Consider the following 10,710-nt stretch of genomic DNA (forward strand, 5'->3'; position numbering starts at 1 on the left):
CCCAGTCCCTGCGGGAGGAGGCCCTGCGCGGGTGTCATGACAATGCTGGTCACCAAGGACAAGAGCGAACGCTCCATCTTGTCAAGCAGAGGTTTTACTGGAGTTCTGTGGAACAGGATGTGAGGGACTATGTCAGGTGTTGTGAGAGGTGTGTTGTGAGTAAGACACCTGAACCACACGCCCGTGCTCCCCTTGAGAGCATTACCACTACTGCGCCATTGCAACTGGTCTGCATTGACTTTTGGACAGCTGAGGACTCCAAGAACAGGCCTGTCAATGTGTTGGTGGTTACCGACCATTTTACTAAGCTTGCTCATGCCTTCCTTTGTTCTGATCAAACTGCTAAACAGGTGGCCAGGAAACTGTGGGATAACTACTTTTGTTTCTATGGTTTTGCTGAGCGTATCCACTCTGACCAGGGTGCGAATTTTGAAAGTGAGCTGATAGCTGCCTTGCTTCAGGTCTCGGGTGTTAAGAAGTCCCGCACAACGCCTTACCACCCCATGGGAAATGGGACAGTTGAACGGTTCAACCGCACCCTCGGTGGCATGATAAGGGCACTCCCACCCCGTGAGAAGCAGTCTTGGCCCCAAATGCTACATACGCTGACCTTTATGTACAACTCAACCGTCCATGAGACCACTGGGTTTCCGCCTTTTTACTTGATGTTCGGTAGAGTGCCTCGTCTGCCTGTTGACGTGCTCTTCAAGTCTGCTCTGCGTGATGAGGATGTTGTGTCTTATCCCAAGTATGTGGAAATTCTGAAACGGGACCTCCAGGAGGCCATGGTCTTGGTCGAGAGGCACGCCAGTGAGGAGCAGAAGCGACAGGCTAGGATATACAACAAACGCGCAAAGGGTGTGCCTGTCGAAGCTGGGGACAGGGTCCTGGTGGCGAACAAGGGAGAGAGAGGCCGTAGGAAGTTGGCTGATCGGTGGGAAAATGTGGTTTACACAGTAGTAAAGAGTGATCCTGCGACCCACACCGCCCAGATACGTAATTCTGTCACTGGTCACACCAAGGTGGTGCATCGTAATCTGCTGCTCTGTGTAAACTTTCTTCCTGTGACTGAGGATGATGGAGACAGCGCCTCCATTGTCTCTTCTGCCTCATTTCTCACTCCTACCCCGGGTAGTGATGATGTCGCTGACCATTCTGTGGCTTCTGTGAGGGGCCCAGACAGGATTTCCAGGACTCACCATTGGGTCTCGCAGCTTCCTGTTGAGGGTGAGGACTCTCCGCCCGCTGATGTACCACCCGTACATTCTGACAGGACACTTACCGAAGGTGGAGTGGATGAAGATCCTGAGGTGGTGATAAGCTGTGTTTCGGATACAGATGGTTCGGAGGCTGGCAGTGTGGCTTGCAGTGGAACAGTTTCTAGTGGCATGGACTCTGTTCCTAGTGGGGCTGGCACAGTACTGGATTCTTTCCCCTCGCTGGCCTCGAGTGTGGCTACACTTTGTCACTTCACTGCTCACTCCGCAGCTTCACATGCACCCACATGTCACTTAACTGACAACACACGTGTCGTCCGGACCAGAGCGGGCCGTGTTGTCAAACCTGTGAGTAGGCTCATTGTTACGATGGGCACTTAAATGATCTACAGGGTCAGAGACTTATGTTGAAAACTTGCATTACCTCTTTTGAAGTCTGAATATCAGAAGTGTTGAGTAACGGTGTACAGGGTTTGAGTATATTAATGTGTATACAGGCACATTTTGTGTCATCACTGGAGGGAGCACTCTCCCTTGTGTGTTCTACAGGAACAGCTTCATGGCTTGACGAAATACTTTTGGAAATCGCTGTTACTTTTGTGTTAAAGAAAAGAGAAAAAAAAGAGAATTGTGTTACTGTGGTACTTGGTATTTTGCCGAATTCAAGAGGGGAGAGTGTAACAGGAGTCATTTAATGTTGCTTTTATTTAATGAAGTTCGTCAAAATACAGCTATTAACACTGTTTAAACACAATGTAATGCTGCCCTAGATATTGCATTGTGTGCTGTGTTCTCTATAACCTTGTCTGAACAACAGCGCCCTCCCCTGGTGGAAGATAGACTCATGGTTTGCCGTCATATGCGGTCACGTGACGTTGCTCTGGTCTTCCTGTTTTGGTATGAGCAACGGTAGGCTGCTGTTCTGATCTCTCCTCCTTTTGCATGATATAAAGCGTCACAATCTTGCAATTATTGTAATCTGTGCACACTTTTAAGCAGATGAATGATGCAGGCAGACTTATAGCAGTTGTATTTATGGCAGCTGATTGCAGTTAGTCTGTAATCATTGAATGTTGTTTGTTTGTGTACAGGAGCAGAGGTGTTGTGTGCCAGCAGCCTATATTTGACATGCACTGTCTGTCTGTCCCCATCAGGTGTGTGTTGGGAGGGTTTTGTATTCTGTTTATTAACTGTATGAAAACGTTTTGTATTAAAGATATTATATAGAGAATGTAAATACTACAGTACTGTTAACTGTGTACAGTGTGCCTATTTTGCAATTATTTGAAAATGTAATTATTTGTGTTTATATAAGCTGCTTCCTGTTTTGGTATGAGCAACGGAGCAGAGGTGTTGTGTGCCAGCAGCCTATATTTGACATGCACTGTCTGTCTGTCCCCATCAGCTTCTGTCAATAAATGGGTGAACAGAGACAACACTTGGTGTGATTCTTCAGATCAGCAGACCCCAGAGAGAGGGTTACACATGTGTCTATGGAGTTAACATTACTCTAATACAGTGGTTCTCAACCTGTGTATTGACAGTATTGTCATCAGGGGCGTCACAAGGGGAGGCAAAGTGAGACTGAGTTACTAGGGCCCCTATACTTTAGCTATTGAAAAATAGCAGATATACCGGTACAAGCTCACAGCACGGCACCAAGTGCCGCGCTGTGAGCTCGTACATCTGCTATTTTTTTAAAGTCGTGAGAATGTGCACAAATCTTTGAATATATGTATTTTTTAAGCACATTTTTTTACTAAAATTTTGCTTCTGCGAGGTCCCTGGAACTAAATGTTTTGAGATGGGGGTCCGTGGCCAAATACATATCATTTTGGGGATCCTTGACATGGAAAAGTCTGAGCACCATTGACATAGAAAGGATTTGAAATATTCGAAGACAAAATTTCACGATTTAAAAAAATAGCAGATCTAGAAGCTTGCAGCGGTGAGCTTGTATATCTGCTATGTTTCAATTGTTAAAGCACAAAATAATGCGTAATAATGCGTCCCCAGTCTAAATAGGTTAAACCCCCTCCCCTTATGAAGAACATTCGTGGGGGGCCCGCAGTGAATCCTTGTACTCCGGGCCCAGAATTTGGTGCCACACCCCTGACTACATTACAATCATGGCTATAGAACAGTGTAGCATTGCCATCATTCTATTACCCACCTCCCCCTCCTCTTCGCTGGCCGCGCCCTCTCCCTCTCCTCCGCTGTCGCTGCCGTAGCTGCAGCTGCTGCCGGGCGACATGCGGCGTTGGCGCTCCGACCGACCGAGGGCCGCCGCCGCCACCCGGAACTCCTCGTCCGCCGCCGGGCCGGCGGCGATCCCCGCGACCCCGGTGCCGTGCAGCTTGGCGATGCTCTCGGCGTCCTTGACGACGGGCCGGAAGGCCGAGCCGTAGCTCGGCTTGTTCCGGCTCTGGAGGACCGGGGAGGCGTCGAGCAGCTTCAGCCACCCCTCCGACACCGCGGGGCGGAGCTCGGGCGTCGCCGCCGGGCACTCGGGATCGAAGAGCCCCGGTCGAGGCGTCGTTGTTCCACCGCCGGTTACGGCCATCCCTGTTCCGGCCTAGGGGTGGGGCGATATGGAAAAATACAATGTCACGATATTTTCCCAAGCTGTATCACGATACACGATCCTAGCGCGATTCTTTTTTCATGTTGGTTGTTATGGTTATTTTTCAAGTTACTTAACGAGGTAACAAAAACCACCAACAAGGTAACAAAAACTAAAAAGGAGTAACAGACCATTTAGACCAGTGGTCCTCAATGTGGGGTCCAGGGACTCTCTGGGTTCCTTTTGGGAGGTCTAAATTGACCCTTACAAGTATGTAACTCTGACAGTATACAAATGAAACCAAATGGACCCGTAAGGGTCCATTTGGTTTCATTTGTATACTGTCAGAGTTAAGTAACTATTATGTAACTCTGACAGTATACAAATGAAACCAAATGGACCCGTAAGGGTCCATTTGGTTTCATTTGTATACTGTCAGAGTTAAGGGGAGACGTTGACATTTTAAAGTTTGTGAACTACTGTTTTAGACCAAAATGAAGGTTTAAATTAATTCTACAATGAATCTCTGTATTAACAATTCAATCTGATTTTTTATAAGGCTCCCTCATTGTATCACAATACATATACGATATCTCTGAAAAGGCATATCGTGGAGACATTGCATCGTCTCAACGATATTTACCAGTAAGACTCCCTAAATCGGGAGATAAGCGACGGTCAGAAACTTTAGAAGGCAATGGTAGCCAATCAGGAGGGAGTATGGGAAATCGGACAGATCCATGTTGATGACATGACTTTAGAGATACTGTGTACCGCTTTGCGGGATTTTAGGGCAAAATCTGTAGGAGCAGTGTCCAAAAATATGTTTAAAAAAAATCGGCCAGATGGTGGCGCTAGATGGGACAGATGCATTTTGATGACATGACTGTAGAGATACTGTGTACCGCTTTGTGTGATTTTAGGGCCAAATCTGTAGGAGCAGTGTCCAAGAATCGGCCTCATGGTGGCGCTAGAGGAGGGCCATGTGACAAATGAGGGGTGGAGGTTGTGGTTTGGCAGGCAAGGTGTGCAAAGTTTGGCATGGATCGGGGCAACGCTGGCGGAGATATGAGTAGGGCAAAAGTGTGACAGACAGCTGGTGGAGGCTTTGATACTAACTGCGACCTGGCGGTCGCAATCACCATATCGCCCACGTACCCCTACTCCGGCCGCGCTCCCGGCCATGGCGCCGGGCGGCTCTCCGGGGTCGGACAGGTCCAGGAAGGCCTGGCGGAGCGAGGAGTTGTCCGCCAGCGAGGAGAGGGCGCCGGGCGGCGGCTGGAGGTACGTGGGGACGGGGATGCCGCCGGCCGCCCGGGGAGGCCAGAACATGCAGAACGGAGGGTAGAAGGTGTCCTTGCGGCCGGGCCACAGCAGGCCCGACAACCCGGCTCCCTTTTGTCCCGGCGAGACCTTCAAGATTCAGATGGATATAAGATGTAGAAAGATGAGAACAGAAAGAGTGCAAAAGGCAAAAGAGCAACGAGAAAAGAAAAGAGCATCCTCAAATGTACATGACTTGTGCATAAAGTTTGGCATATTCTATGCGCCAACAGCATATTTTTTCCAGTAGTTGCTACTGTACTTAACCTTTTTGTGCAACAGGTTAGTTCAACTTCACAGAAAAACACACAGCAAAAAATGACGTTTTAAAACTCTGGCATTGATCTGACATTTGGCCAAAAAGTCAGAAATTGTAATGTTTGGAAATTGGGTTTATGCTATAACTTACCGCAATAGAATGACATTTTATGACTATAGTACCCGTAATTGCCGGACTATAAGCCCCGGCTTTTTTCCCATGTTTTGAACCCTGCGGCTTATACAACGGTGCAGATTATATAGAGATAATGGACAGTTAGTTAGTTTTACAATGGTCTTTAACAAGGATTTATATATAGATTTTTTACAGCTAACGGCCACCAGGGGCGCTCTAGCGGGAAGCAGGAAGGACACCCGCGGCTTATAGTCAGGTGCGGCTTATAGTCCAGCAATTATGGTACATTTTTCCTACATTTTTGTTTTACATTTTTGTTATAGCATTTACCTCGTTGTCGTCCTTCTTCTGCTGGCAGAGGCCGAACGCCGGGAAGGAGTACGGCGAGGGGAACAGGGAGGCGGGAGGGAACTTCTGCAGCATGCCGAAGCCCTTGCTGGGCACGGGGATGACGGGGTAGCTGCGCGGCGTCTTGTGGGGAGACAGGCCTCCACCGGGGCCGTCCAGATCCTCGTCCTCTTCGAAGCGGCCTCTCTTCTGAGCGCCCAGGTCCGGGCCCCCCATCGTGTGAGGCATCACGGAGCCGGGGAGGGTCCTGACGGGCCCCATGCAGTGGGAGGGGAGCGCCCTCTTCCGACTGCCGCCGTTGAACATCGCCTTCACGTCCTCCCACGCGAACACCAGGTGATCCGGGGGCACCTTTAAACCAGAGGTGGAAAAAGTACTTACATTTTGTACTTAAAGGGGTACTCCACCACTTTTCAAACTATGTTCATATAATTGGTCCTCACTCAAAAATAGCTTTTTCTTTTTTTCCTTTTTTTTTTTCCTCAGAGGGTGGCTGTGGGCAGGTCAGAAACCCATCGTCTTGTGACATCATCGATTGCCAATCCAGTTTATAGAAACTGCAGGCTTTCTATTCCTGAAAAGTTGCAATTTTAAAGTGGAAGCCATTGTTCTCATAATAAAAATCTAAATATTTTTTTCAAAAATATTGATTAATTCTTTTTTTGGGAAAATGATGATGTCACAAGCTCTCCTAGGAGACTTGGACGAGGTAGAAAAAAATTGTGATATTTTATCATGAACATTAGTGAGGACCTATTATATGAAGACAGGTTGAAAAGTGGTGAACTACTCCTTTAAGTAGAAGTATCAATACTCCATTACAAGTAAAAGTCCAGAGTTCAAAATGTACTGTAAAAGTATGAAAGTATTGGCATGAAAATGTACTCAAAGTACCAAAAGTAAAAGTACAAAATGTTTGAAAATAGCAGATCTACAAGCTCACAACACATCGCAATGCGATACGTTGTGAGCTTGTAGATCGGCTATTTTCAAATAGCCTAGGTATAAAATAGGGCTAAAGTGGTTTATGTATGTTTTATAATATTATAATTTATGTCTGCAAAGTAACTGGTAACTACAGTTTTCAAATAATTGTAGTGGAGTAAAAGTACAATATTTGGATCCGAGATGTTGTGGAGTAGAAGTAAAAGTATTGGAACTTGGAAATACTCAAGTAAAGTACAAATACCTCAAGATTGTACTTAAGTACAGTACTTAAGTAAATGTACTTAGTTACTTTACACCACTGCCTTTAACCATGAATATGTAGGATAGGCATTCTTTGATTTGCTATTGTTGAGGTTTATGGGTTTTCATTCACATTCTACTGTGTGTGTGCTTGTCCCCCTAGTGGAGGCCTGGGGACTCAGATTATTTTAGACCTCGATATCTTTGTCATGTGGACCTAGATATTTTTCTATGTGGATATCTGAAAAACCGGGATATATGAAATATCCAGCTCCGTCTGGCCTAGGCCTAATAGTCCAGTCGTTATATGAAAAAACCTAAAACAAATTGCAATAGTAGCAAACTCAACTGATTCTGTATCCTCATTATGTCCTTAGTGAGGGAAAAAAAGTCCCAAGGAATCCCATCAGGGCAAAGTTTTGAAAACGACCTACCTACCTTCATTTACTATACACTGACTACACTATAAAGGAAAATATGACTCCCAAAAAATCTCCTTTAAGTGGGATGTGAGGGGTCAAACTAGGGGTTTTTAATTATTCTGAATCCATTGCAAACATTTGTTTTGCATGAAAAACATTCCTTGGGCTACAAACGGACCCCAAAAGACTGTAAAAATCACTAAACCATCGTTTTGAGGGGCCATTTCTTGCCCAAGGAATGTTTTTCATGCAAAACAAATGCTTGCAATGGATTCAGAATAATTAAAAACCCCTAGTTTGACCCCTCACATCCCACTTAAAGCAGATTTTTTGGGAGTCATTTTTCCTTTATAGTGTAGTGTATAGTAAGGTAGGTAGGTCGTTTTCAAAACTTTGCCCTGATGGGATTCCTTGGGACTTTTTTTCCCTCACTAAGGACATATTGAGGATACAAAATCAGTTGAGTTTGCTACTATTGCAATTTGTTTTAGGTTTAGCCTAATTTTGGCCTAAAATTACTGGACTATAAACCAACCTTCTCGGAGAGCTTCAGGTGCCGGCGCCAGGAGTTGAAGTTGGCGGCATCCGGCTGGGTGTACTTGGCCTCCGGCGTGCGGTGTGAGTGGAAGATGAACTTGTTCGGCGAGAAGTACATGTTGCAGTACGAGCACTTGATGCACTTGGCCCGCGAGCTGTTGTAGCGCGCCGGGATGAAGTTGCCGCGGCAGCCCCACGCGCACTCGTGCGACACGTCGAAGGCGAAGTTGTCGGGCAGCTTGGGCGGGTTGTTCTCGCCGAGGAAGGACTTGCAGAGGCGCTCGGCCTCGCGCTTGGTGATCATGCCGCAGCGGCGCGACGAGATGGGCATGGCGCCCGCCCGCCGCAGGATCTCCAGCTGAACCTGTAATAGATTAATTTAAACCTTACTATGGTATAACATTGAATTTTCACAAGGTAGAGTGAATATGAATACAATATGTTTATTTAAAACCTTACTATAGTATCAAATTGAATTTTCACAAGGTAGAGTGAATATGAATATAATATGTTTAAATTTAACAACAGAATGAGAGCTCTCGAGGCGACACGCATGCTAGTGTCCCTCTAGACCAGGGGTCTTCAACGTTTAGTTGAGAAAGAGATGAAGCAGGGACCCCCAGATTCCATATAGTTTCATTATTTAACAGCACAATCATCATTGTAATTTGGATTCATGTCAATTTGTGTTTTCAGATATTTAACCACTTGAACCGTCAATACTTAATAAACTTGACATTTCACTCTGTACTTATTCTGTTCCTTTTCCCCTCTACGCCAAACATCTTGCCGAAATAGCCGATCTACAAGAACTCGTAGATCTGCTATTTTATGGCTAAAGTCCTCAGAATATGGACGCTAGGATTCAAGTGGTTAATACTGTATAAAAAAGGAGAAAAAAGCTTCTATCACACAAAGATTTGGAGGACCCCCTGTTGAAGACCCCTGTAATAGAACACACAGTAAGTATGGGAAATACACAATACCACACATTGACAGTCGTATACATTTCCGCTAGCCTGGGACGGCTTCCAATTTCGGGCTTTTGATCCGGTCGGGAGCGGATGGGCTCCTACGTCATTTTGTATTCAAAACGGACTACAGTTTGTCAGGAAACACCAAATCGGAAACAGTTTTAACCCGTACTTGCGCATGCGCTAACTACTTGCGCATGCGCTACTGGGTTGAAACTGTTTCCGATTTGGTGTTTCCTGCCAAAGTGTAGTCCGTTTTGAATACAAAATGACGTAGGAGCCCATCCGGTCTAGACCGGTTCAAACGGCCCGTTTAGTAAACGAAGACCAGGCTTTCCCCCAGCGGAAAGCCTAGTGATGCGAGGTTACATTTCCGCTACCCACCGGTGTGCACTGGACGCAGGTGATGCCCAGCGCCACGCGGCGGTTGTGGATCTCGTTGTAGCTGTAGTTCTTGAGCAGCGTGTTGGAGATCTGCGCCAGGCAGAGCCGCTCCAGGCCGTCGATGACCAGCGACACGATGGGCACGCCGTACAGCACCACCTGGCCCACCTGGTTGGTCTTCATCTGGGAGGAGGGGGCGGGGTGGGGGGCTCTGGGGGGAGGAGTCAGGGGCGAGTCCTGCTGGTAGGGGCCGCCGCCACCCGCCGCGGTGGTCATGATGACGTTGTTGTTGTTGGGAAGGAGGGTTTTTTCCATATACCACGAATGGAGGGTGGGAGGGGGGGAACTGGGAAACGACCTGATGGAAAGAGATGGAAAGACAAGAAAGTAAGGAGGATTGGAAGAAGATAATTCTGATGAATTGTATTATAATATAGCCTACATAGACTATCACCTAGGACCGAGCCTCGGCTTAAAGGAGTAGTTCACCCCCAAAATGTTCCTATTGATTACTCATGCCATGGAGACTTGAGTTCAATAATATATTTTTTTTTTCTTCTTTTTGTCGAATTCCTAAGCCAATAATTTGATTGCAATACATTTTCCCCCATTGATTCAGGATGGGGACCCAAATGCATTTGGGTCCCCATCCTGAATCATTGCGAATGCGATAAATACATTGAACTCAAGTCTCCGTGATGTGAGTAATCAATAAAAATAAAAAATAAAACTACTAAGGAGGACAACAACAAATGCTCTGCGATCATTTGTTCATCTCATCCCCATGGTCTTATTTATTGACAATTAATAAATGCAGAAAAGACACAACATTCACATTGTGTGGAGAGAGAGTGAGACTGAAAACACAATGTGCGCTGCGTACTAGGGATGGGACGATAAGCGATATTATCGTTTGTCGCGATAACAAACACTCACGATCAGGGACGTGCTGGGCCCCTGATTCAGCCCGGGAAAAATAGTTGGAGAGGCCCTCATTGCACGCTATAGAGAGAGATCTCTCCCGTTTCAGATCATGACAAGTGACAAGCCAGTGGGCCAATTACTGTACATGAGTTATATTTCGTTGTTGTCGGGAGGAAACCTTGTATGTCCAAAACAGTTTGTTTTGTATTTATCATTTTTAAAATGATTTAAACTAGTGAAAACAGACAATCTACAAGCACAAAACGCCTCGCACCGCGAGGCGTTGTGTGCTTGTAGATCGGCTGTTTTCACTACTTTTGTGCAATGGCCTTGTATGATGAAGCAGGGCTTTGCTTTGCAAAAAAATGTATACATTTGAAAGTTGGAGATACGAGGTTTCTGCCCGACAGTGACGATTTACTTTGTTGGCCGCCCA

General features: G+C 46.2%; 1 protein-coding gene across 1 annotated transcript in view; it reads right to left on the reverse strand.

The window, feature by feature from the left end:
- The window catches only part of skor2 (SKI family transcriptional corepressor 2), a gene marked incomplete at both ends in the record, with an annotated part of 32,633 nt that extends 23,100 nt beyond the window's left edge, over positions 1-9,533 (reverse strand). Inside the window, 5 exons of the mRNA XM_080743734.1 lie at positions 3,391-3,792; positions 4,939-5,193; positions 5,828-6,196; positions 7,991-8,356; positions 9,351-9,533. Coding sequence (XP_080599860.1) covers positions 3,391-3,792; positions 4,939-5,193; positions 5,828-6,196; positions 7,991-8,356; positions 9,351-9,533 — 1,575 coding nt within the window. The remainder of the gene's footprint in view (positions 1-3,390; positions 3,793-4,938; positions 5,194-5,827; positions 6,197-7,990; positions 8,357-9,350) is intronic.
- Positions 9,534-10,710: the final 1,177 nt, after the last annotated feature.

The sequence above is a fragment of the Nannobrachium achirus genome, assembly GCF_963921795.1.
Source record: "Nannobrachium achirus genome assembly, chromosome: 15".
In the NCBI taxonomy this organism is placed as follows: Eukaryota; Metazoa; Chordata; class Actinopteri; order Myctophiformes; family Myctophidae; genus Nannobrachium; species Nannobrachium achirus.